At 43.5% G+C, this 24,249-nt stretch overlaps 1 protein-coding gene across 1 annotated transcript; it reads left to right on the top strand.

The window, feature by feature from the left end:
* Positions 1-11,466: 11,466 nt before the first annotated feature.
* LOC147897432 (expansin-A10-like) lies at positions 11,467-13,597 on the top strand. The gene is made up of 4 exons (XM_087380013.1): positions 11,467-11,543; positions 12,079-12,224; positions 12,342-12,654; positions 12,770-13,597. The coding sequence occupies exons 2-4, from the start codon at positions 12,092-12,094 to the stop codon at positions 13,071-13,073; spliced, it is 750 nt and encodes a 249-aa protein (XP_087236139.1). The 5' UTR covers positions 11,467-11,543; positions 12,079-12,091; the 3' UTR covers positions 13,074-13,597.
* Positions 13,598-24,249: the final 10,652 nt, after the last annotated feature.

Here is a 24,249-nt window from a genome sequence, read left to right as displayed (position 1 = left end):
GGGGCCTCACTACGATGATGTCCTAGATGATGATCATGCCCCTATTCATTAATGATGATTTCCCATGTGACTATTAGACCCTATTCCATTGATCATTGATGGGGACCTCATTATCATTGCAAATAGAAATTCGATACTTTTATGAATGTGGCAACTATGTTATATAAAAATAAGAGGAGTCATGATCGACTTCAAATCACGACCAAAGGAAAAATAAAATAATATCCACACTTATATTGACACATTTAATCTTTTACCAAATAAAACCTATATAATTATTGACAATATAACCATCACAAATTCATTGTCAACATAATTCTTGTCAACATAACCATCATAAATTCATTGAAAAAATCAAGAAACCATTGTAATCAATGCAAATGGTCATAGTGGTGAATGAATGCTCTTGAATCTATGTACCAAATGGTCATAGTGGTGGATGAATGCTCTTGAATCTATGTACCAAATGTCTAAGTTAGACTGTCCAATAGCCCAATCATATCAAGAATAATTTTTGAGTGGTATATTACTTTCTATTATTATAGTCATCATCTTCATGTCATACTCTCAAGATCATACATTACATTATGGCAATTCCTATACTTGGGTTTCCTCCTCCATCAACTCTTTAAGAGAGTGATTGACATTCATGGTCACTATTCAAAATCAAAATTGTAACATCCAAGCACTTGCAACATCTAGACCGATATCTTTGTTTTTGCAATGTGTATATTGCTTCTTTTGCATAAGGCCTCCTCGATTCACTTTTGTTTTTACTTAAAACCTCTTACAATGTGCCTCTTTTCCATGGTTGTAGCATGTGACTACTAGCTTTTATTAATTTGCCTTACGCTTGTTGTACTATTGTTGTCCCTTTTACTAATTACCATAACCTTGGAGATTTGACCCATGATCATGACAATCGTGAAAATTTTTTCTCTCTTAAATTTTGGCTTTGGCATTAGGGCTTCTAGTATACTTCTTCAATTGGGTTTGGTATTAATGTAGCCTGTACACTCCCATATGATGAGGGTAAACTTCGCATAACTACTACACAAATTCTTGATCATTAATTTTGAGCCAATTTCTAGATATTGTCCTTGACGAATGACTTCCTATTAGCCACCCACAGTTCACAATGATATATTTTGAAAGATAGCATGGAGAATAGGGAGAGAATGAAAGGAAGATAGTGGAAATCAACCTTGAATCCATATGGGCTGAAGTGCCTTGTAAAAATAAGGAAGAGAGAGAGGTAAGAAAGAATAGGGTTGGCCCTCCCTTCAAAAGGTGGAATGTATAAATAGCCAAAGGTTTGACTTTGGTCTTCTTTGTTGTATGCACACATTTAGAATACAAGCTCTATTTCTCTCTTCATGAGTTGTTTTGAGCTCTCTTGTTTCCTATCAAAGTGCCTTTATGATTGCCACTCCCTCTCCCCCTTCTTCCCTTCCTCACTTCCCTCTTGCCTTCCCCCTCTGTCTCTCTTCTCCCTTCTCCCCTCCCCTTCTTCCTCTCATGGAGTCACACTGCAACAATCTGAAAGCTACGTGCATGACACCAGTGGATGACAAGCCTTGTGATGCTCCTCATCATGGGAGTCGAGGAGGGCCTGCCCTCAGTGTATAGGTGACCTGCCCCATAACACGTGAGTCATAGCCAAGACTACACATTTTTGGCACCATTGCTAGGGATTAGCTAAGTATGCTTTTGCATTGTGCTTTGTTTTCTTTCATTAAACACCCATTGCTCACCTTTCTAGCTTAACTAGGAGTATTTGAAGTTGGTGTATAGGGATTGGCTTGGGAGAGAAAAGGAAGAGTGCTATTTTTTCAGTTGGAACATATTTTTGAGTGAATGGAGCTTTTTTAGGGTGGTTTTTGTTGTTAAATCATAGGGGGGTGTAGCTGAGGTGATTGCTAAGCATCTTGTGAGGTCAAATCTAATAAAAAACACTAAGAAATAAATCTAGGAGTGAATTTTGAAGTGGTTTAAAAGAAGTAGGTAGTCACATTTTGAAAAATTCTCATTTTCACCTTAAAATTTATTGTTTGTTGCTGTTTTTTGTATTGTGTAGGTAGATTAGGTAGTATAGCATCCCAAAAATCATGAACAAAAACTGCAAAAATTAAGGAAATCCCCAAAAATCAGTGGGCGATGATAGTGCATGCATGTGTGTCACTGCGTTAAGTTTAACACAATGAGTCCATAAGAAGGCATTGTGTTAATAATGTAGCAACCCGCTGCATTAAAATTTGACACCACCTACCATTGATAGTTCACCTACCATCTACCACATGTCATTAAATGAATTGACAAGTTGTTATATCAAAGTCAACTCATAGCGTTACGGCTAATGTAATGACTCCCAACCCATTGCATCAATCAAGTGGCTGCTATATCAGACCCGCTACTATAATTGCCCCACATCGTTAATAGTTTTCACTATTATATCTTAGGTGTTGCTGTATCCAACTTGCTGCTTTAATCATCCCACTACTTTATAACGTAATGCAATGACTAAGCTAATGTAGTGACTCTCAAGTCACTACTTTAAGGCTAACGCAACGACTCGTCACTTTAGGGCCAGACTTGTACAATTAACTAAAATTGACTATAGTTAGGGTGACCAACACATGCATCTAAGGTTTGGTAAAGTGCTTGGATGTCAACCAGAGTTGTATTATAGTGCTTCCAATAATATTATATCTAGCCAAGTACCCACCTTAGGGTTTGTCCCATTCAAAATCTCAACTCTAAGCTCACACTCTGTGTGCATGGTCTCGCACACAGACACCTCGAGCTTAGAGGAATCAATGAGATTTGATGGAGAAATGGGTGAAAACCCAAATCCTGGGCCTCTATGGCTCCTAAGGCTAGTTCAATTAGACCCCATTCCCTCACACCTTCAACCATAACCTCATGGCTCAAGGAATTGATCTCCAATATTATGGGAAGGTTTGGTCAGTCTAACCCCAACATGGTAAACCCATTTCAAGGCAAACCAGAGTGCTTGAGGAGCCTCCCTCCAACATCATATGTACCAGAAAGCACACAAACACGGAGTATTCCCGTTTCCACCACATCAGTGAATCCCATGGGATTGCATGTACAATTCTATGAGCGAGAGCCATCCTTCAGTGGCACCTTCGAACGAAGGATGCAAAGCTATTAGCCGCTAATTCCTATAGCACAAATGAATGAGCAACTAGAATTTGGGGTGAACACACTACCATGAAGAATGAACAACTTGGGGAGGTGGTCTAGCAGACACTAGTGCAAGAACCAATGCCAAATAGTCAACTACTGACTTTACAAGGTGGCACGTGAGTGCAAAGGTATGAGATGAATATCGATGATAGGTTTCAAAGGGAACGACACTAGTCGGGAACTAATCGAGAATTTTTGGGTAGGGCTTCAATTGGTTTGTTTTGATTTCTCTCCTCTATGGTAGCCAGTCCTATAACTAGTCTACACATTGATTGATGTAGAAAAGTAGCAAAATAGATTTTATCTTTATTTGGTTTGTGCTGCGTTCGGAGAGGATATGATCTGATCAGAAGGGGTGCGGATGAAGAGATTTCTGCAAATAGTACAAAGGAGAAATCCCAAATGTGAAATCTAATATAATAGGTGCTTAGAGCACTAGTTGTAATGAGCAATTTTGCTTTTTGGATTGCCTCCAAATTCTACCTGGATAAAAAGACACGACCCCCGAAAGAATGGCAAAATTTTGAGCACAAGAGGGTTCAAAATGATGATGTGGATGGCACTGATGATGTGGTAGTGGGTGGTCACATGTAGTGTGCTTGTGAGCTTGTGAAGAGGTTAATGTGCATGTCTGGCAACATGCCATGTGGCATGCTGGCAGGGACTGTTGAGGTGGCACTAAGAGCTGACACCACAACGTGTCACAAGCACAAATGATGTGGCACTGCCACATGTCCAGATGATGTGCTCTGAGGATAAGATGGCCACGTAGCTAGAATCTAACCACACACTGAACCCAAGGTCAGGTCGACCTTACCTGTGAGGCCATGTGTGATTAAGCTAACCAAGGGCGAATAGATCTTATCTGCCACATGGAGAGAGTTGAAGGTAGTGAGAGCGAGAGAAGAGAAGGCTATGGAGGATAGAAGGTGTCGCTGCCATGCAAGCTGTGCTACGTTTCATGGAGCTATGGTGGTGGGAGCTAGTCGTTGGAGAGATTAGCTCAGTGTTGTTGTCGACGGCTAGTCATGGTGGTGGTCATCGTGGTGTGCCAGTATGTTGTTGTGGTTGGCTGCTGTTGCTCTAGTTGATGGTGCACTGAGAGCACTGATTGAGAAGGGCAAGAGAGGTCGCTACTTGCTTTGTTCATTTGCTGGATGTTGAGGGTAATGTGAACATTAGTTGTTGAGCCAAAACCTTGGCTAGCAAGTGCCGTGTCTTCTTCTACAGCAGCCGCTCATGGAAGCTGATGGATTGGGATGTTGAGGCACCATCACCGAATTGAGAGCCTGTGCTGTGTATGCAAGACTTCTTTGCTACTTGTCTCGGTGGTCTGTTGGCCATAAGGACATTGTTATGAGTCGTTGGAGAAGAGTTGATGGACTAATGGAGCATTGGAGATCATTGGAGCCGCAAGGAGCTCATTGATGGAAGCTCGCTTAGCACTGGGAGCTTTGGCCGGCATACATTTGCATAACATTGTGAGTTGAGATTCACCTTGGGTTTGTTGTTATTGTGCTTGTGTCGAGAAAGGCACTGTTTGAACGTCATGGACTGTGTGTAGAGTTAGGCTTGCAAGGTGTGGATGCATGTCTAACTTTGAAAGTCAGCTAGGTGAACCAAAGATGGCTTAGATGCTGCTTGTCATGGAGCATTGGAGCATGGAGATGGTTTTGTTAGGAGTCGATATTTCGCCTTATTTGCTGAGAGTTGGTGGAGATTGCTAGTGGGTTGAAGAAACTGTGTTGTAGTAGCAATCAATGAAGTTAGAAGGCCAGGCTGGAAGATGATTCCTCGAGGTTGATTGTTCTAAGCTGCTTTAAGGTCATGAGTACCTCGGGGTTTCCAAAGCTAAAAAGGCTCTCAAAAGAAGACCTTACAAACCTCTTAGAACGTCTCACAACTAAGAAATGAGCCTCTTAGTAGGACCTTTCAAGGAAGGAACTCTCTCAAAAAATTCTCTCTCTCAAATGAAAACCTCTCAAAGACTGCACTCAAGCTTTCAAGAATGACGGAAATCTCAAAGAAAGACTATTAAACGACAATCTCTCTTGAAGGAAACTGTCCAGCAAGAACTGTCTCAATCTTTAACTCTCTCACTCAAAGATCTCAGATCGGAGATGGGGATGCCTTGAACAATGAGGGCTTATTTCCTTGACAACATGCAAGGGCTTGTGAGCACCATTGGCTATGATACCATGTTAGCGGAAGTGAGACAGGGAGAGAGAGGAGTGCACACAAGATTACTAACTATACACATAGTTGTATTCCATGAGCACTGAGAATATATACATGGACCCTTAGGGTTAGAGTTAGTCCCATAACCCTTATGGTGCAATTTACATGCCATTCTCAACACTAATTTTTTAGTCCACACGAGATAATTCAATCAGAGACAAGTGCCTCCATACTCGCACTGGTGTGCTAAATGGCACCTTCATTTGTGAAAGTGTGACCTTGAGCACCAATGCACCACTCTAGGCATTAACCAATTAGAGCTCTCTGCACTGTCCTTTGCAAGCTCCCATAACTTTGAAAACTTGACGTAGGCTCACAAGACCCAATCTATAAATGCCAACTCAAGCTTGACAGAGGCCGGTATAAAAAGTCTGAGGCTCCCACAGTGTCCACAGAAAGCTCCACTGCCGAGTCCTTAAATGGGAGGCAAGCCTTGTCAGATTTTTTTCTCAAGACTAATTAGCTTCGTATCACCAACTGCACACAAATTGTGAATTGTTTTGACCATTTACACTAGCCCTTCCACAACCTTCGTCTCCCTCTCACACACCTTCTGTCCTTGCAACTTGTTTCCAAAGACTGTCAAGAAAGTACAATACATCATTCTTTCCTCCTCTTTCTCTCCTGCTTCCCATCTCATTATCCCTATTTTTGCCACCCTTTCCCTCTCCCTTTCTTCCCTCTTTAGGAAATGTGCATTTTTCCAGCCACTCTCAATTCCCCCCCCTCCCCCACCATTCTGTGTGTGTGTACACACACACGGAGAGAGAGAGAGAGAGAGAGAGAGAGAGAGAGAGAGAGAGAGAGAGAGAGACATACACATACATATACATATACATATACATATACAATAATTTAGAATGATGTTGAATGTGTACTTTAGGATTATCTGGGGGGCCCAATCTTGTTCATGTCCATATGGCTATCATATCGGTAACACTTCCACCCATTGTCTTGTTGATCATCTTAAACAATTGCACAATTGAAAGCGAATAAGAAAAAGAATGGAAGGTGGCCATATTCTCAATGTATGGTTTCCATGTCATCATAATAGGGAAAGGCCTTCGAAGTATTTGTCACGTTGGTGATAAATCCAAGTAATGGGTGCTCTATGCATAAATTTTGTTAAGGATTGGGCACCCTTTTGTATGGTGAGACATGCACATTTTTTCATTTTTCATCCTTGGACCATGCATACGTGGATACTCATGGACCCAAATCCAAAACTTTTTTTGATTGCCAAGGAGCCAAAATATAGACTACAAACCACTGCATCAGACTGAGAACTTTACAAATCTAGACTTTAGATATGAAACCATGTAGTTGAAAATTTGATAGCTAAAAAAAGCTTTCATATATCTCTTGACATAGTTATGGCTAAGCTAAAAGAGAGGCTATTATTGCATGAAACACTCACTTTTCTTGAACTATGCAAGGAAGAAGGATGGAAAGTAGAACACCATCATCTCTACTAGGTGAGAAGTGTTGGAGCTGCTGTGGGAGAGAGGAATGAGATGTAGTAAATGAAGGAAAACACCACAATTCCCAAGCTACACAAAGATGGAGTAAAGGGAAAAAGCCACCACAAGTCCCAAGTTACATAAAGTGTGCAATTATCTATTCCTAATAGATTGCTTACAACAAGGAGATATAAATAACCCCACTTAGGAGCCCTACCCTATTAAGCTATTTACACCCATGTCTTCCATTGTAGGGCATGCCCTTTCCTATCATACTTTTTCCCTTTATGACTATGTGTAGTTTACATTCTCTAAAAAAACCCATAGCACCTTTGACCTTCTATTTCCAATTTCTTTATTTTATTTCATTTTCTTACAAAGAACTAGGTCCATTAGCATATATGACAAGGACTTCAAGCCTACATGATACACCCGTGAACTTCTCAACTCTATTTCTCTTTTGACTATCATGCATCGGTTCCACTTTTTTGGGAAAGGCCATTATATGTACTGACCCTACATAAATTTAAGTGCCCTATGTATGATCATATTTCTATACTAAGAGTAGCCTTAATATGTAACAAAATAGTGATTCATGATGTCCTGTGCAACATTTATGAACAAAAGGGTTTTTCAAAATTGTGGCTTCTTGATGTATTTGTGTAGTGGGCAAAGAGAGAATTTTTGGCTACACATATTATTGTAATTTATTTCTTACAAATCTAAAATACAAATTTGAAAAAACCAATGCATTAAGATATCGAATGTTTAGCCTAGAAAGACTTTGAATTTCCACAATTGAATTTGAACAATAGAGGAGAGACTCACAATAACTATTTAGATATGAGGATAATGGCACCTTATATGTGTATGTGCACACGTACACATGCATGCCTGTGCCCATGTGGACATGCATGCATGTGTGTGTGTGTGAGAGAGAGAGAGAGAGAGAGAGAGAGAGAGAGAGAGAGAGAGAGAGAGAGAGAGAGAGAGAGAGAGAGAGAGAGAGAGAGACCTAATTAGTATAGTAAAATACTATTTCACATATTGTGCTAGTAAGACTAAGAATAAAATGTATTTAATACCTTACTTTTAATGGGAGCATTTTTAAAGATATATATTGACTACCGAGGCATCATCAAGACCACATAGAGCCACACATAACAAATCTACACAAGACCACATAGAGCCACACATAACAAATCTACACAAGACCACATAGAGCCACACATAACAAATCTACACAGACACACTCTGTACATGTAAGGCTTAATTTTGATTGCATGCAATAAGAACGCCTAATGGGATAGTGTCTCTTACTTCAATAAAGATCTAAATGCTTGTCATTTCCAATGTTCCTTTACTTTTCTTATAGCTTCTACTTGTATGAATGTGATGTGTAATTGGCATGTGTTCTTCTTGCTTCTGAGTGCGATGCGCAATAAGGGCATGACTTGAGAATTGCGCTTTTGCAAAGCACAATGAAGATCTAGGCATTCATCATTTTGAATGCTTCCTTGTGCTTATTACGTGTAGATGTGATGTCTAATAACAATCATGCATTTGGATTGCTTTTGACTCCAATGTATAATGAGGGCAATGAGAAAAAGAAACTTGATTGTATACTTGCATAGATGTATTAAAAATTAAATGATTTAAAAATAGGCTTCTAACTCACCTTTCAAGGAAAACCTTCCCTATTATGAGAGGATAATAGCTTTTCATTACCCGATGTGACAGCTTGCTACTCAAGCTTGTGAGATCGACATTACATGGAGGGAGAAACTATATTTTCTCCCCTCAAGCATCCAAACCAATATTTGAAAGGTTGATTCATAAAAGTGGTCAAAAGGTTCTCCTTGGAGGCTTAAAGTCATGGTAGTTTTTGGGTCCGTAAGGCATAAACAAGGCACCAAAATCCCAAAGTTTGATCTAGGGAGTTGTTATGATTATAAGCATCTACTCCGCTTATACATACATACATAAATACATACATGTATGCATGCATGCGTGCGTGCACGCACGCACGTACACACACACACGTGTGTGTGTGCAATATATGCATGTACGTATTTAGTAGTTCCTTGCCTCTCCAAAAGTTTAGTGAATGGAGCTTTAGCCAAGAGGATTGCCTTGTAGCTCATAACACCTTGAAATTTGCGTGAGTATCTAGTAGTACATATATGTTGATCGAGTCCTTTGTATGAATTCAAAGCTTTTTTGTGAGTATGGAATCGTTGGTGTGCCCTTGGCATGTATACTTCAAAATCGTGGCCTTAGACAATACTTGCATGTCGATATGCAGTATTATGGGTTTTATTGACAATTGTGTCCATGTTGAGCCATCAATATAGAATGTATGGAGCTTGATATTTTGTGCCATAGACATCTTAACTAGAAAATAGGTGATGGGTACCCCTTTGTCTCTAGACAATTGCAATGCCACTTTGCAAGCCTTTAAGTGAAGTTTGCCAAAATAGTGGCAAGTCTACAATAATGGAGAAATAGTGGTGCAAGCAAATTTTGGTAGATGTTGAAACTTTGCATCTCTTGGGATGGCTTTTTTGCACCACGAGTGTATAAGAGGGACTTGCTTAGAGTAATTCAAGATGAGGCTCTTAGTTCCACATTTTGAACTGTGCTCTTGAATTGGCTAGCTAGTTGTTGGTGTGGTTTCTAGCACCTTTGGGAGTTCATGGTGCATTCGTTTGAGTAGTTGGTGAAGATTAAGTTGTGCAAAGGACCAGCACTTTCAGGGGCTTTAGTGGAACACAAACCATACTTTTGTCACATTTGATGTCATGGCATGGTAGGGTATTAACCTTATCTCTTGTGTGCTTCTCTAGTTGGCACAACTTTTCTTGGGGAAGGTCTTGATCTCCCAAACATTCATGCTTGCTTAAATATAGGCTTCGTATGAAAATTCTTGGGGGACCATTGCTTTTCAAGTTCGTATATCAATTGAATTATGTTGGTCTAGCTATTTTGAGCATCATGATAGTTAAAAGCTCTACCATTAATTGTGTTGGTCTAGCTATTTTTAGCACTGTAATAGCTAAAAATTCTACCATTAGTCTTGTACTTTGGTGCTCATGCATATCGTCTTGTACAAGGGATAGGCAAGGGGCTCTCTCTTCTCTAAGGGCCAATGGACATGCTGGTTGAAATGTGTGTTTGGTGCGAGTCTAGTCTGCAATTAGTTGCGTGAACACTAAACAAAATTGCGAGCATTAAAAATCAACGTCAGGCTTGATAGGTAGACTTGTGTGAGCCCAAAGAGCTTGATAGAGTCTCTCGAGGAGACTGTAGAGGCAGTTGATTGGCTGAGGCCAAATTGGCACATTGGTGGTGAAAACGATACCTTCAAAATTGAAGGTACCGTTTGCAGCATTGGAGTTGCTTTGCTTTTTTTCCAATTGTGCACTAGCCCTAAGGGTGTGAGTTGTGACTCATCCACACGGTTTGCTGTGATTTTAGTGACTAAGATGTGGGATGACATATCATGTTATTATACGACGTTCATAAAAAAGCGACAAACTGTATGATGAGGTTTAAATCAACTCGATAGATTTCTTTTTGCAATTAACAAAATCCATGAAATGTTTCATGTTTTTGTTCTTTTTTTTGGGGGGGGGGAAATCTTTGGGTTATATTAAGAAGGAAAAAAAACCCTTACAATAGAGCTCAACTACTAGGGGCCAAACTCCCGTGACCCATGCCAAAAAAGGCACCAAAGATAGTGCCTTGCTAATCCCTAACTACCCAAAAGCTCTCTTCCAGACCAAGCTTTACTACAATCGACTAGCAAACCTCTCATAGAGATGAGCAAGGGAATCCCAAACACATTTCTACCACCACGATCATTGTTCGTAATAGGTGAAAAGCCATAGGGAAAGATGAAAGTTGAAGGTTTTTCTATGAAAACTTATCTATGAACACGGAGAGACTGAGGATTCCGAATTCGTGTATGATGTTAAAGGCGAGATAAGCGGTACACACTAGAAGAGAGCGGAAAGCCTACACGGTACGTTCCGAAGGCTTTAATAATAAAGGGGGGGGGGGGGAGGGGAGGAAGGTGGGCTCCGGGGCACGAGCTACCGGGGCTGCAGAGAGTGACACGTGGAAATACCGGTAAACAGCCTAACTGCCAACAGCCGGGAATGGGAAGTTAAAGCGGAGGGTAACTAACTCGTGTGAGAGGATAAAAAAGAGCGGGAAAACGCTGGGAAACGAAACCGGTTTACCGGGGGGGAGTCCAAGGAATGATGGTGGCGGCAAGGCGGGTTTTATAAGAGGCGCAATGAATGGGACATAAGAGGGGCGCGGGGCTCGGGGGGCGGCGCCGGGCGGTTTTCTCGACCGAGGCGCGGGTGGCTCATGGGCGGTTTTGGGAAACCGCTAGCGGTTCCCGGACGGCGGTTGGAATACACGGGGAGCGGGAGGGGCGCAGGAGGCGGCGGCGGAGTCCGGGAGACGTGGCGGGTGAACGGGGGCTTAGGTGGCGGGGTAACAACGGGGATGGCCTATATAATAAGGACCTTATCAAGGCTGTTTTTTTAAATCTGCATCGTCTTCTTCAGTCAGCTGTTTTCTTGCTCTGTTCTGTTGCTCTTCGTCGAGTTTCTGAGAGCTCAGGTTTGTACCTCTCTCTTTGCTGCTGCTCTTCTTAGCTTAATGGCTCTCTTCTTCCTCCCCTTCGCTTCCCATGCTTCCACATTTGCTTCTTGTCTCCCCCCCCCCCTTCCCATGCTTGCTTGCATCAGTCCTCGTCCTCCTCCCTCTGCTTTGCCTCTCCTAGCAGAACCCGCGCTCCAAGTTTGTTCTTCAGCAGCCGCATCGCAATTGGCTTCTGTGTGTTTGTGCAAGAGACAAGCTGACGCAGTGGAGAGAAGCTTGTGGCTTGCAACTGGCTCGCTTCTGCTTTACGGCCGGAGAGACGCTTTTAGCTTGCCATTAGCTCGCTTCTGTCTGTGCGAGAGAGAGGCCATTCGGAGTGGAGGAGCTTGTAGCTTGCAATTAGCTCGCTTGTGTGTGTGAAAGAGAGAGGCGATGGAGTGGAGAGAGCTCTCTTCTCTGTTTGCATGAGCTCTCCTCTCTGTTTGCATTCTAGCGTCTCCTCTCTGTTTGCATTCTAGCGTCTTACTTTACCCTGTTCCTTTTCATTTTGCAGCTTCCCAGCTCCCATGGCGAAGCTCTCCCTCCCCACCTTCCTCATCTTGCTCCTGGCTTTCGCCAGTCGTGCGCACGGACAAGGTGGTGGCTGGAGCTCCGCACATGCCACCTTTTATGGCGGGAGCGACGCCTCGGGCACCATGGGTATGTCTCGTACACTGCCTTTCTAGTTTTTCTTCTTTTGTGTAGTTTTCTTCTTCACTGAACCGCAACGTGAGAGACGCGCCGAAAACATCCTCTCACTAGGAGGTGGTTTTGCAGGCGGTGCTTGCGGCTATGGGAACCTCTACAGCTCCGGCTATGGCACAAACACGGCCGCTCTAAGCACAACACTCTTCAACGGAGGCCTCTCCTGCGGTGCCTGCTTCGAAGTGCGCTGCGAAGACGATCCTCAGTGGTGCAAGCCTGGCTCGATCATCGTGACCGCGACCAACTTCTGCCCGCCCAACAACGCTCTTCCCAACGACAATGGTGGATGGTGCAATCCTCCCTTGGAGCACTTTGACATGGCTGAGCCTGCCTTCCAGCAAATTGCTGTTTACCGTGGAGGCATTGTCCCTGTTTCCTACCGACGGTAAGGCTCTCTGCTGAAGTCTGTTTGTTACTTGCTTCTTCCTTTTGGGATTTCTCTGCAGATCGTCTTGGCTAGTGGTGTCTCTAATGCTCGTCTCTCTGCCTGGGCTGTACAGGATCCCGTGTCAAAAGAAAGGTGGCATCCATTTCACCATGAATGGTCATTCTTTCTTCAACCTTGTCCTGATTACAAACGTCGGAGGAGCTGGCGACGTACATGCTGTGTCCATCAAGGGATCGAAAACCGGCTGGATGCCTATGTCAAGAAACTGGGGTCAGAACTGGCAGTCTTTCGCGCAGTTGGACGGGCAGAGCTTATCCTTCATGGTGACAACAAGCGACGGGAAGACATTGACATCGTACGACGCTGCTCCCGCAAATTGGCAGTTCGGCCAGACCTTTAGCGGGGAGCAGTTTTGAAGCTCTCAGCGAAGCTACAACAGAGATTCGACGTGCTTTTTTCTTGAGCCGAATCTCATCACTCGTTAGGCACTGTAAAAGTACTCTTTGGGGGATGCGGTGGAGCAAGAACATGCCACCCGCTCCGCAAATGTTATTGGCTATTAGTCGAGGAAAGATTAGTAGAATAGTAATGGATGAAGTTCATCTAGGTATTGGAATCTACAATGATCGGAGGACTTTGTATGATTGGGAGGGTTTATGAGTAGGTGGCAGCGACAATGTTTGAGGAGGTTAATGTAAGTAGTGGTTTCTACAATGCATACGCAAATGTACGTAGAAATTATAGTAGAGTCGAGGAATTACACGCCCGTTGTTATGGTAATGGGCATATATATTGCGTGGACGGAGTGCTGTGTAGAGGCATTGCTGGATTTTTGGGTGATTTCTTGGGCAGAGGTGGTGGCTTTGGCGAAGCCACCCGCTGCTGCATTGTCCAAATGTATGATGTTATTATGATAAATCTAAGATCTTGGTTCTGAAGATTTTGGCTCTGATTCTGCTCGGCTCAAGATGTCCGGTGAGTTTGATGCCTGTTTTTGAGTCTTTCTTGGCGTCCTTTTATAAACGGTTAGTGGCAATCATGTCCATTCCCGGAAATTCCTTTTCGTGTTTGCATCGTGGAACTTCTGATTTGTGTTCCAAATGTTCTCGTTTTAGCTATGTTGCATTTCGTCTCTAATGCGATTTTCGAGCTTCTGCTTGCGTTGAAATGCTTCCGTTTCGTCTCTAATGCGATTTTCGAGCTTCTGCTTGCGTTGAAATGCTTCCGTTTCGCAACTTAAATTTAGTTACTTTTGCAATCTTTGAGGTCTAAAATACCAACTTTACATCAAGTTGTTCCAATCCTTGAGCTCTAAAAGACGAATTTTACAACGAGTTGTCGAACCTTTATCTGACCGTTAAAACGCATTTTCACGGATGACTAATGATTCTGTTAAAAGGCATCTTCACGGATGACTAAGCACGCAGGATTACAAAGAGTACTCCCGAGATGGGCTTGCATGAACAGTAAAAGTTACAGGAAATGAAGGCCTGGATTTGCACTTGCAGCAACCGGCTCGATTCCTTCTGCTAGACAGTACCTGAGTCCGAACCCTAAAAGCTGCTTCCTGCCAGAATATGCAGCTCTCAAAATTAAGGGAATGTTTTACGTAATCCAAAATCTTGGATTGGACCATAAAAATCGTATAAATGCTGGTATTTACAAATAAAATCCCAAATACTTGCCCTTAAAATTGAAGGGAACCTGAAATCTGAACCAAGATTTCTCAATTTCAGTCGGTATTTTTAGTTGTGTTTTGTAAGCCTTGGGACTTGATTCTTGCTGGAACACTCATGATCTAGATGAGTTAAAGTTTAAGCTAGGGTAAGTGGTTCGGTACATGAATTGCAAAATGGATTTGACGTATGAACACTCCCTTGCATGGAGAGGGTTGGGAGGATGGAACCCTTCAGAAGGTGGTTGTGTGTATCAATTTGCGTTGAACAGGGACTCCCATGGTTGAGTGAGTATAGGGTGAAAAACTTTGACTATAGCGTCAAGGATGTTGACTATAGGGTTGGGAATGTGGATGGCTTGTTTGTTTGAATTGCTCAAGTTCATGTTTTGCATCGCATTTGATTGGGTACCAATGCAAAGTCGTTTGTCATTATGCTTGCATTGAATGATAACCAAGCCCAATCGACCACCTTTTGGGCAAGTCATTGACTTTTAGGGGTAAGCCCTTCAAAAGAATTTAACCATGGGCAAGTCATTGACTTTTAGGGGTAAGCCCTTCAAAAGAATTGAACCATGTCTAATAAGATCAACTGACCATCCATGCACATCTATTCAACTTGTGAAGAAGCCAATGCTATGTAGGGAGATTTGATTGATGTCCTACAAGGGAGATTTGATTGATGTCCTACACAGCGTGAGATTAGAGGAGGCATTTCAAACAAACTTAAATTTAAACAAGAGCACGAGAGTTAAGTAGCCAAAGCAATTGAGATTTTTCAAGAGTTTGAAGTTCAAAGGCCTCAAAGTCCAAAACCTATCATTGGAGCCTAATTTCAAATTTAAATGGGTTGAACTTCCCTTACCACTTGTGGGGGTCACTCGATAGTATATGTGACTAACACGTGAGTTCAACATAAGGGCTTATTTAATTTCATTTTTTCACATTCTCACATAAGGAAGGGTGTTGTAAAATGGATTTTGGAAAAAAATGTACAGATTGAATAGGAAAATGGCATAGTTTATTAATGAAAAATTCACGAATAAGGGGTTTTATAAATAGGCCTTGAACGCATGTGATATACAGGGTCCCTACATAGTTTAAAAATTCACAGTTTATTAATGAAAAATTTAGAGATAAGGGGTTTTATAAATAGGCCTTGAACTCACGCAATAAATAGGGTTCCTTGAATGCAAGCGATATATAGGATCCCTACATAGTTATTAATGAAAAATTCATGGATAAGGGGTATTATAAATAGGCCTTGAATGCATTTGATATATAGGGTTCCTACATAGTGAACCCCCTCGAGCCTTACCAAAAGATCAAGCTTGCCTTTCATTTGTGCACATTCCGACCCTCCTTGACTTTAGTGACCCCCCTCGAGCCTTACCAAAAGATCAAGCTTGCCTTTCATTTGTGCACATTCAGACCCTCCTTGACTTCGAGTCTCCCACCAGAGTCCTTACTCGCACATACTCCCAAAAATAGAGATGTTACTGCTTACACGCTTTTCCTTGCTGCTCTGATTGGGTTGCACGCTTTCCATTTGTCCTATCCTCTTGCACCTCTTCAATCTCGCCCAAGTTGTCCCTTCACATCTGTTGTCATTGTTCCAGCTACCTTTACGCTTTGCCCCAAGCTCCATGGCATGAACCAGAGAATGTACCATAAGCTCCAACAGAGCACTTGTCATAGGCCCTTGATCTAAATGAATAAGAGCCAAGGAGCTAGTGAGAAAGTATGCATGAATCAGCTTGTGACGATAGGAAAGCTCGGCCCATGTCATGAGAGATGAGGCAGTGGACCCTCGAAGACATGCGCTTGGCTATGGGGGAGGTTGAATCAGGCACGCCCTCCTTGAGAGCAGTAGCTAGAAAATATGGGATGGGTCCCTCCTCCCTTGCTAACTGGCTTGACGGTCGAACATAGACCTGAAGATGCGACTCTGACCATGTCCTTAACAATGTGGAGGAGAAGCTACTCAACCTCTCATGCTTCATGATCTGAAGGTAAAGGTGGCAGAAATTTGTGAGATAAGGCACACCCCTTTTGTAGAGGGCATTCCTAGAAGGGGGTGGTGGAGAGGCTTCCAACGTTGCAACCCTATCCTTGTGCTTTGAGTAGCCCAGGGCCTTGAAAGGGATCGAGCTGTGAACCTGAATTCGGGACTTGTGAGCAAGTTTTTTGAGAAGCTACGGCTCTTGTATGACAAGCGTAATTACAATCCCGAAAGGATTTGGAATTGTGATAAGAGTGGTTGCCAGGCAAGGAGGGTAGGAGGTATGTGGATCTTGGCCAACATGGGAGCAAGGATGTCAAAGGGTTGATTTCCAAAGCTTGTGAATGGATGACAGTTATGCGCTACATGAATGTAGCAGGTCAAGCCATCTCGAATTTTATACTTTTAGGGGGAACTTCAAGGCAAGGAATTATTAAAGAGAATATAAAGCAAATAGTTGCATGGCAATCCAGCCGAGGCTTGGATGATTGCTCCTAAGGTGCCATCTGGCTTTGACATTAGGTCCCAGTGGATTCATTGTTCTTTTAGCAATCCAAAGTGGTACACACCCTCACTAGTACTGGACCCAAGCCAATGAAAAATAGCAAGGTACAAACTCTCTCTCACATAGAGAGCTCCTTTGTTGGTCATCAGATGTAGTGAATGGTTAAAGCTAGTTAGGCAATTAGCCCGCGCTCGGTAGAAATCCAATTGTGGACTCAGAGAGCCTCCTAGGAACTATTTTCGTGGGGTTGAAGTGTGTGCACATGGGTGTGCAATGTGCCCCCGTGTCAATTCACATACGCAAGGTTGAAGGGATGGTGGTGGCAATCTGAGCATTCGGGTGGTCTATTGAGCATTTCGAAAAATGGTGGATTCAATCACACCCCCAGGTGCTTTTAAGCGGCCAACGACTCCAAATAGACCATTGGACGTGTTTCAAAACCTTCCCACTCTGCTCTGTCAACTTTATCAATTGTCTTTACTCTGTTCACCGGCTCCGGCTGTTCAATTTTTTGGCTGGTCTATACCCTTTCCAGCATCGCATGTGGCTGAAACACCGGTGGCAATCCATCCAAGTGCTAAGCCTGGGTGCTCAGATGACCACCGCACTGATTGATTTCAAGTTTGAGCTCTCAAAAGAATGCAAAGTTGCTAGAAAAAAAGTTTTTTCCCAACGAGACTAAAATATTCAAAATCTCAAAGCATATCAAAATTTTAGTAGGTTTTTTTAAAAATTTAGCCTGTGCAAAATACACTAAGGCAGTTTTGTTTTCTAGCACTATTGCAAAAAACGTTTGTGCAATCGAAGTTTCTTTGTGAATGGATATGGATTCTGGAAGCCGTTCGAGGCTTACGATTTCGCGTATTATCGTTTTAACTTTTAAGATGTCGAGGAATGTCGGATCGGCGCTTCATGATAGAGAAGGTCAAACGCTGGGCGAGCAGTAACTTTGTAAGCTCTCCGTAGTGGTACGTACGACTGAGTTTGAAATTGAATCGTGCTGTTGCATGTGAAGTGGTGAACTAAAGCTGCTTCTACTTACTGCCGTGCACACAAAAAAAAGGTACGCTTGGTTGTTGCCAGCTTGAAAGATATGGGAAGCGATTGGTTGTGGATTTTCTTTGCTGGCTGTAGATTTCTTGTAGGACAAAACTCGAAGGTTGAAATTTGAAAGCAATCAGATGCAAACATTGCCGGTGCTTGCTCGCTTTTTTCGATTCTTGAGGAGCACAGAACCCATCAAAGCTTTGATTTCTTTATAGCAGATATCGTTTCTTTCTCTTCCGAAGCCAGAGAAAAGTAAGACAGCTTATCTGCCACTATCGTCTTGTTTGCATAGAATATTTGAATAGACGAAGCAAATAGATCAGCAATGGAGTCCATCTGGGTCTTGACTCTTGATTCTCCCCCGCAAAAGCTCACATGGGCAGTCGCTCTTTCTCGTCGAGTCCTAACTAACTATGTAAAATCTCACATGCCAGCGAATCATATTGGTAGCTCGAGATAAAAAGCAACGCAGGAGCGCTTGCAATAGAGACCGCTTACCATCCCATCCAATGCCATTCGCGCTTTCGCTGAACTTTTGGAGCAACCAGTTGGAAGAGAAGAGCATGTGAATCGCCTAGTGCGTGCAAGTACAAGACCAAAGCAGACATTGACAGAGATATACTGAGCATCCATCGCTCCCGACATAGTCAGACGTTTGGTTCTTGCTACTGCGATGATGATGAGATATGTTCTCTTTCGCTCAACCGTGCAGCCCGTGGTAAGGGAAGAGCATGTCAGTGTTGTGAAATCTGAAATCCGTATGTGTAGGCAACTACAGGACCGGGCAGACATTTACAGACTCGGTACCTAGCATCCATGGCTATTCCTGCGGACCTTTTGCTTTTCCTGCTATTGATCATAGGATCCATCAATCTTTTCTATTTTGGAAAACGGAGATCATTGCTCTTCTTAAAAAAGTAAAACGTTCCCCGCATATTGCTCAAAACGTTCATCACCAAGCGTCCATTCGCGCTCAACAAAGTCATATGAGAATGCACAGATAGTAATTATTGGCCCCTCTCTCCGTCGCGCGCTCTCTCTCTCTCTCTCTCTTTTCTCGCCACAACAGCTTTTACCTACATGATTGCGTCTCTCTTGAACTGTTTTTGTTTTGATTAGAGATCAATGTGTGCATATCCTTCTCTTCCTCTATCTTACATAATCCAGATGCAAGGAATACATTTATACTGAACAGTTCTAGCTTTCCAGCTGCAAAATATGTCCGCTTGTTCCCTGGATGAAAGTCCCTCTCTCTTTGTCTGTCACACACACATACACTTCTCTCTCTCTCTCTCTCAGGCACCTCCGGATGCAATGGAAGGGTACATCATACAGATGGCCAGTAGTTGTAGGTCTGTAGGGAAGTAGACCATAAATGTGATAGGCACTTTGTATGAGATGAATTTAATGGGCGCGTCAAGGGGTGCGGTTGGTGAAGCTGGTCGGATTGCAAACCCTGCGACTCCTGTAGATTGGATCGTGTATACCCATGTGAGTTGGTGATTCAGTCACATTAGATGTAGACACTGTCCGTTTCAACTTTAAAGTTCGCTGCCTTACAAATTGGAGACTCTCACTTTAATTCTCCACCTGAGATTCAATGTATCAAGCGCATTGTGGGAACCTTGAGAAAGCGTTTCCATACTTCTTTTTCTTTGGTTGAGAGAAAACTATGAAGCTTGGGGGATCCCCAATAACGAATCAACCCCGAGGGGCCTTTCCACGCTATGCTTGGCTAGCAAAAATGCCAACGCCATTGGCAAATCATTAGCGGAGGTTCCCAGGATGGCAAATATGCCAATGTTGTAAAGTCTTCATTAGCGGAGGTTCCCAGGTTCCCGTCTCCACCGCGGCACCTGCAACGCTACACTATGACAGCTAGATTTACGGGGCGGAAGGGGGAACGAAGGAAATGTTTGAGTTTTTTGGCATATTTGCTGGGGTAGCAATCGCGGGAACGACCTCTTCAATCACCAGCGGAGGTTCCCACGATGGCAAATATGCCAATGCTGTGAAGCCTTCATCAAATATCTTGGACGTACGTTGGTCAGAACTTTGATTTCATCCCCAAAATAGTTGAGCCCGGTGGAGAGGGCAAATTCCCTACAACCCTACACTATGGCAGCTAGATTTATGGGGCTGAACGGGGGAATGAAGGAAACGGTTGAGTTTTTTAGATTTGTTGGGATAGCACTCGTGGGAACGACCTCTTACAAAAATTGGTCACTCACAAGGGGACGGAGCCTAAGGCCTACGCTAGCAAGAGCGCTTAATCACAGGTGGAGAAGCACCTCTATCAATGCATGGTTGACCACTGGATCTCGGGAGGCAACCAACAAGCTCAGATCCTTCAGGTTCACCTTAATAGCAGATTAATCTTTTGGACATCTTTAGTGAGCACTCTTTTGTTCCTGCACTCCCACACCGCGAGGCACGCCACCTCTCTAACAAGCGGCCATGTAGCTACTAGTATCGACGAAAATCTTGATGCATCCCCAAGCAATACACACCGCCACTTGATCCCAAGAGGAACTTAGACATAAGGCTTGCTTTTCTAATAGTGGATTTCGCTTTCCACCACATATCCTTGGTCACCGAGCAATCCCAAAACATGTGGCATATGAATTCGGAGGTCTTACCACAGCATGGATTTACCTGAATTCTTTTGGCCGATTTATGACGAAGAGGCAACCATTGGTGGGTGATCTTCTACAGGAGAAAGGAGGCCCTACCAGTTTTGCAAGCTTTCCAAAGCTCAACGAGCCACTTCTTCCACAGTGCAGACCCCTCTTGAGATCCTATTTTCCATTGAGGACAGGAATAAGAGACTAGCTCTGAAGGAGGCGACGATATACCACATGAGTTGAGATCTTTTTCAGGGGTGTTTTGCCCAGAAACCATTGCCCCACTTTCCAGTCTGATGCCACAACATAGTTTGATGGCCAAGAATCTAGGATCCTTTCCATAACAGCTTTGAGGAGATCTTATCGCCTGCTAACAGCCGTCGCAGGGTAGCACACAGACGATCGACTAGGATCCAATCTGCTTTACTTTGGTCCTAGATATCCCTCCATGCCCTAATGCCTTTTTTATAGAGACTCTTGGCTCTAGCTAGATCATGCATCACAAAACTAGAGTTAGGGCTTCTGAATGCCAAGCTCCACCACACTGACTCCTCTAGGCTAGAGCCCCCCCTTAAACCACTATGACCCTTCCATATCAGCAGGGGATGCAAACCTTCCACGCATGAACCTCCGTTATACAGATCTGACCCAACCACCCTAATTGCAAATTTGGAGCATGACTTGTCATACTACGAGAGATTAAGCCACGAGCGGACCCTCTTGCTGCACCTTTTTCAATGAAGACTCTAGTGACTAAGGAGTTTTCCCTTCAAAGACTCGTGGAAGCCATTTACACATTAGTGAAATGTTTTTGAGATGGATATGTGGTAGGGCCAACCCCCCTTGAGATATGGGGGCTTTGATGGCCTCCCAAGGAATGACATGCATTCTCTTCCTACCCTCTTCCTTAGCCTACAGGAAGGCTTTGAAGAGCTTCTCCACCTCGTCCCACCGTGCGACACTGAAATTCAAATGGAAGCCACATAGGTTGTTGAGGCTGCCATGATATGCTGAATAATTAGGAATTTGGCATTCCATCCTAGAGTGATCCCATGCCACTGCTTGAGCTTTGCCTTGATTTTATCCTAGAACCAATTAAAGCGTTGCACCTGATGGTTACATTAATCCCTAAATCCCTATTGGTGCACCTAGGTTTCACACAACCTCACCATGCTTCAATACTTGGACCTGCATATCTGAGATCCAGGCAGGGGGAGAAATGTCTTCCACCAACTGCAAATCACTCCAGATGCTTTACAAAAGGTATCCAGAGCGTTGAAGAGGTTAGCCACACTATTCGGTTTCTCTTGGGATAGGGCCATAAAGAGTTGTTCACACAATTGTGATCCTCCTAGGAGGTAGAGATCTTTGATCAACCCCTCCCTCTATCCATGCTTAAGTAGATGCATGAGTGGGACCGTTTCGATGGCAAAGAGAAGAGGGGGGGAAGAGGGGCCCAGGGGCACCCTTGTGGGACTGACCTTGGAAGGTCGTCTCTTCCCACATGCCCTGTTTATGTAGAGGATGGCTCCAGCCCAAACATGTACGAAACCATTCTAATGAAGCCCCTAGTCTCTCCAGGACGCCGATGAGGAAATCCCACCTCATGCGATCATATGCCTTGTTGCGATCAAAGCCAAAGCATAGAATCCATTGCGAATGTTATAAAAAATATCACGTCCCCTTATGAATCTGTTCTGCTTTGGGTCGCCTACCTGCATGCACACATTCTTAATTCTCAAGGCATAAGCTTGTAGGAGGTGTTTAGCATAGCCAATCGCTGACCTCAACTTTGCTCTACCGCTTGGGGGAGTTTCACCAGACTTGAGTTCATGTCCGCACTAAGAGAGCCTTTCTACACAACTGAGTTGGCCATTCAGGTAAGGTATGAACCTAAGATGTCCCACAACTTCTTGTAAAACTTGGCTATATAACCATCTAGGCCTGGGGCCGTGTCGTCCTCAATATCCTTGAGGGTCGTGTCCAGTTCTGTAGCTGAAAAGGGCTTAGCCAGGGCAACCCTCTGCATGTCAGAGACACGAGGCTCAAGGCCATCCACAGCCTTAAAGAATGCCTCCTTCCAATCTTTTTCTTGGTTGTCAGATTCCCTTGTGTATCCATGGCCCTGTCAATTGATTTCCTCTGATGCTTCTTCTTTACCGCTTGGAAGAAGGACTTAAAGGGGCAATCACCAATTGACAGCCACAATTGCCTGCGTTATCTCAACTTCTTCTAGCTCAATCACATGCATGGCAGTTTCAACCTTCAGTAACAATGTAGTCAAGATGGAGTCTTTGAAAGCCAACATCCACGCTGTCCTAAGAGCAGCCCTTGTAGCCATCAAGGCATTAACTCTACACTTATGAGCTTTCTTGTCCTTATAGTCAACCTCCTTGGCATGCAATTTCTTGAAGGTCAAATCCCACATAGTGCATAGATCCTGCTCTCTCTCTGTACTTTCATGCTGCCAAATCCTTCAAATGTCTACACAAAAACTACGGGATTGCACGAATCTTTTATTGAGCTTAAATGTGATGTCCTAGGATTGGTTGACCCAGATAGGGATATAGAAGCTTCATTTCACAGGTTCAAAAGGCTCCTATGCACTAAACATTCACCTTGCATGGGGTCGTGCATCCACCACCCTTCTTCTGAGGCGTAGAAGCAATATATTCTCCCTACGCTATAGTCTTCTCCCATCTGCCTCTTGGACCATGTCAATCCATCTAGCCCCTATGGGTCTAAGGCTGTGCAATCAACTAAGCCGAGACTAAGAGAGAGCTCTTCCCACGCTTCGTTCTCACTCCCCACAATTGTCCTACCAAGGTTGGATTTGTCACTCCCATCCTCCGTAAGTTCCAATCCTCCTCTATAATCCAATAACTACTAGAGATATTTGCCTTAAGGAACACTCGGCAATTTAGATGACTTTGGGTGGCATTAGGAGCATAAATCCCAGCTATATTAACCTGAAAACTATTGAGCGTTATTGAGACTGCAATGATACGCACCTCATCATCTTTGAAGAGCTCCCTAGCGGAGAGATTGCTATGAACAAGGATGGCCATCCCTCCTTTCCCACGAGAGGGGCAATTAGCACTAATATGATAGCCCAAATTGCAATAGACCATCCCCCAGCTATCCTCTAAAGCATCCCCTAATGTTCTAGACCTGATAATTGACACCTTTGATGACACACCATCCTCTCCCACCCTACTGCACAATCGCCTTGTATGCATCCTTGAAAAAGTTGAAGCGGTTGCTTGGGTTAGAACCTCGTGCCACCTCTTTAAGCCGTTTAGAGAGACTACGGCTAATTGAACTTGAGCTTGTTGCAACCTCCTCACTAAGAAGTTTTGATTTTTTCTTATCTTCCAATGACCTTTTTTTGTGGTTAGCCTCAAGCATCTCGACCTCGACAATCTCGTCAGCCTGGGCAAACTGTAATGTAGACACACCATTCTTGGCATGGGGGGCTTCGGTTCCCACTTCCTTCTGAGAGGCCATAGATAGCATAGATGGGTCACTTGCTAGATGGCCCACTAGGAACCTCCACCATAAGCACTGGGGGCTCATCACCCCCTTCACCCTTCTTGTTTTTACAGGCCTTGCCCTTCTTCCCCACAACAGTCCATTGGTCCTCTTGTCCACTCGTAGCCATGATGGGTTCCTCTTCCTCCAAATCCTTAACTTCGGGGGTAATCTTCTTTGTCTGATCAGCTTTCTCGTTGCATGCATG

This window comes from Dipteris shenzhenensis, chromosome 10, assembly GCF_047967505.1.
Source record: "Dipteris shenzhenensis isolate YYH24624 ecotype China chromosome 10, Dip_SZ_1.0, whole genome shotgun sequence".
Classification (NCBI taxonomy): Eukaryota; Viridiplantae; Streptophyta; class Polypodiopsida; order Gleicheniales; family Dipteridaceae; genus Dipteris; species Dipteris shenzhenensis.
Note: the sequence above shows the minus strand (reverse complement) of the source record. Positions and strands in the feature narration are given on the sequence as shown.

Coding starts and splice junctions, on each gene's coding strand:
- LOC147897432 (XM_087380013.1), top strand. CDS start 12,092: ATGGCGAAGCTCTCCCTCCCCACCTTCCTCATCTTGCTCCTGGCTTTC. Junction 12,225..12,341: donor CGACGCCTCGGGCACCATGG/GTATGTCTCGTA, acceptor GTGGTTTTGCAG/GCGGTGCTTGCGGCTATGGG. Junction 12,655..12,769: donor GTCCCTGTTTCCTACCGACG/GTAAGGCTCTCT, acceptor TGGGCTGTACAG/GATCCCGTGTCAAAAGAAAG.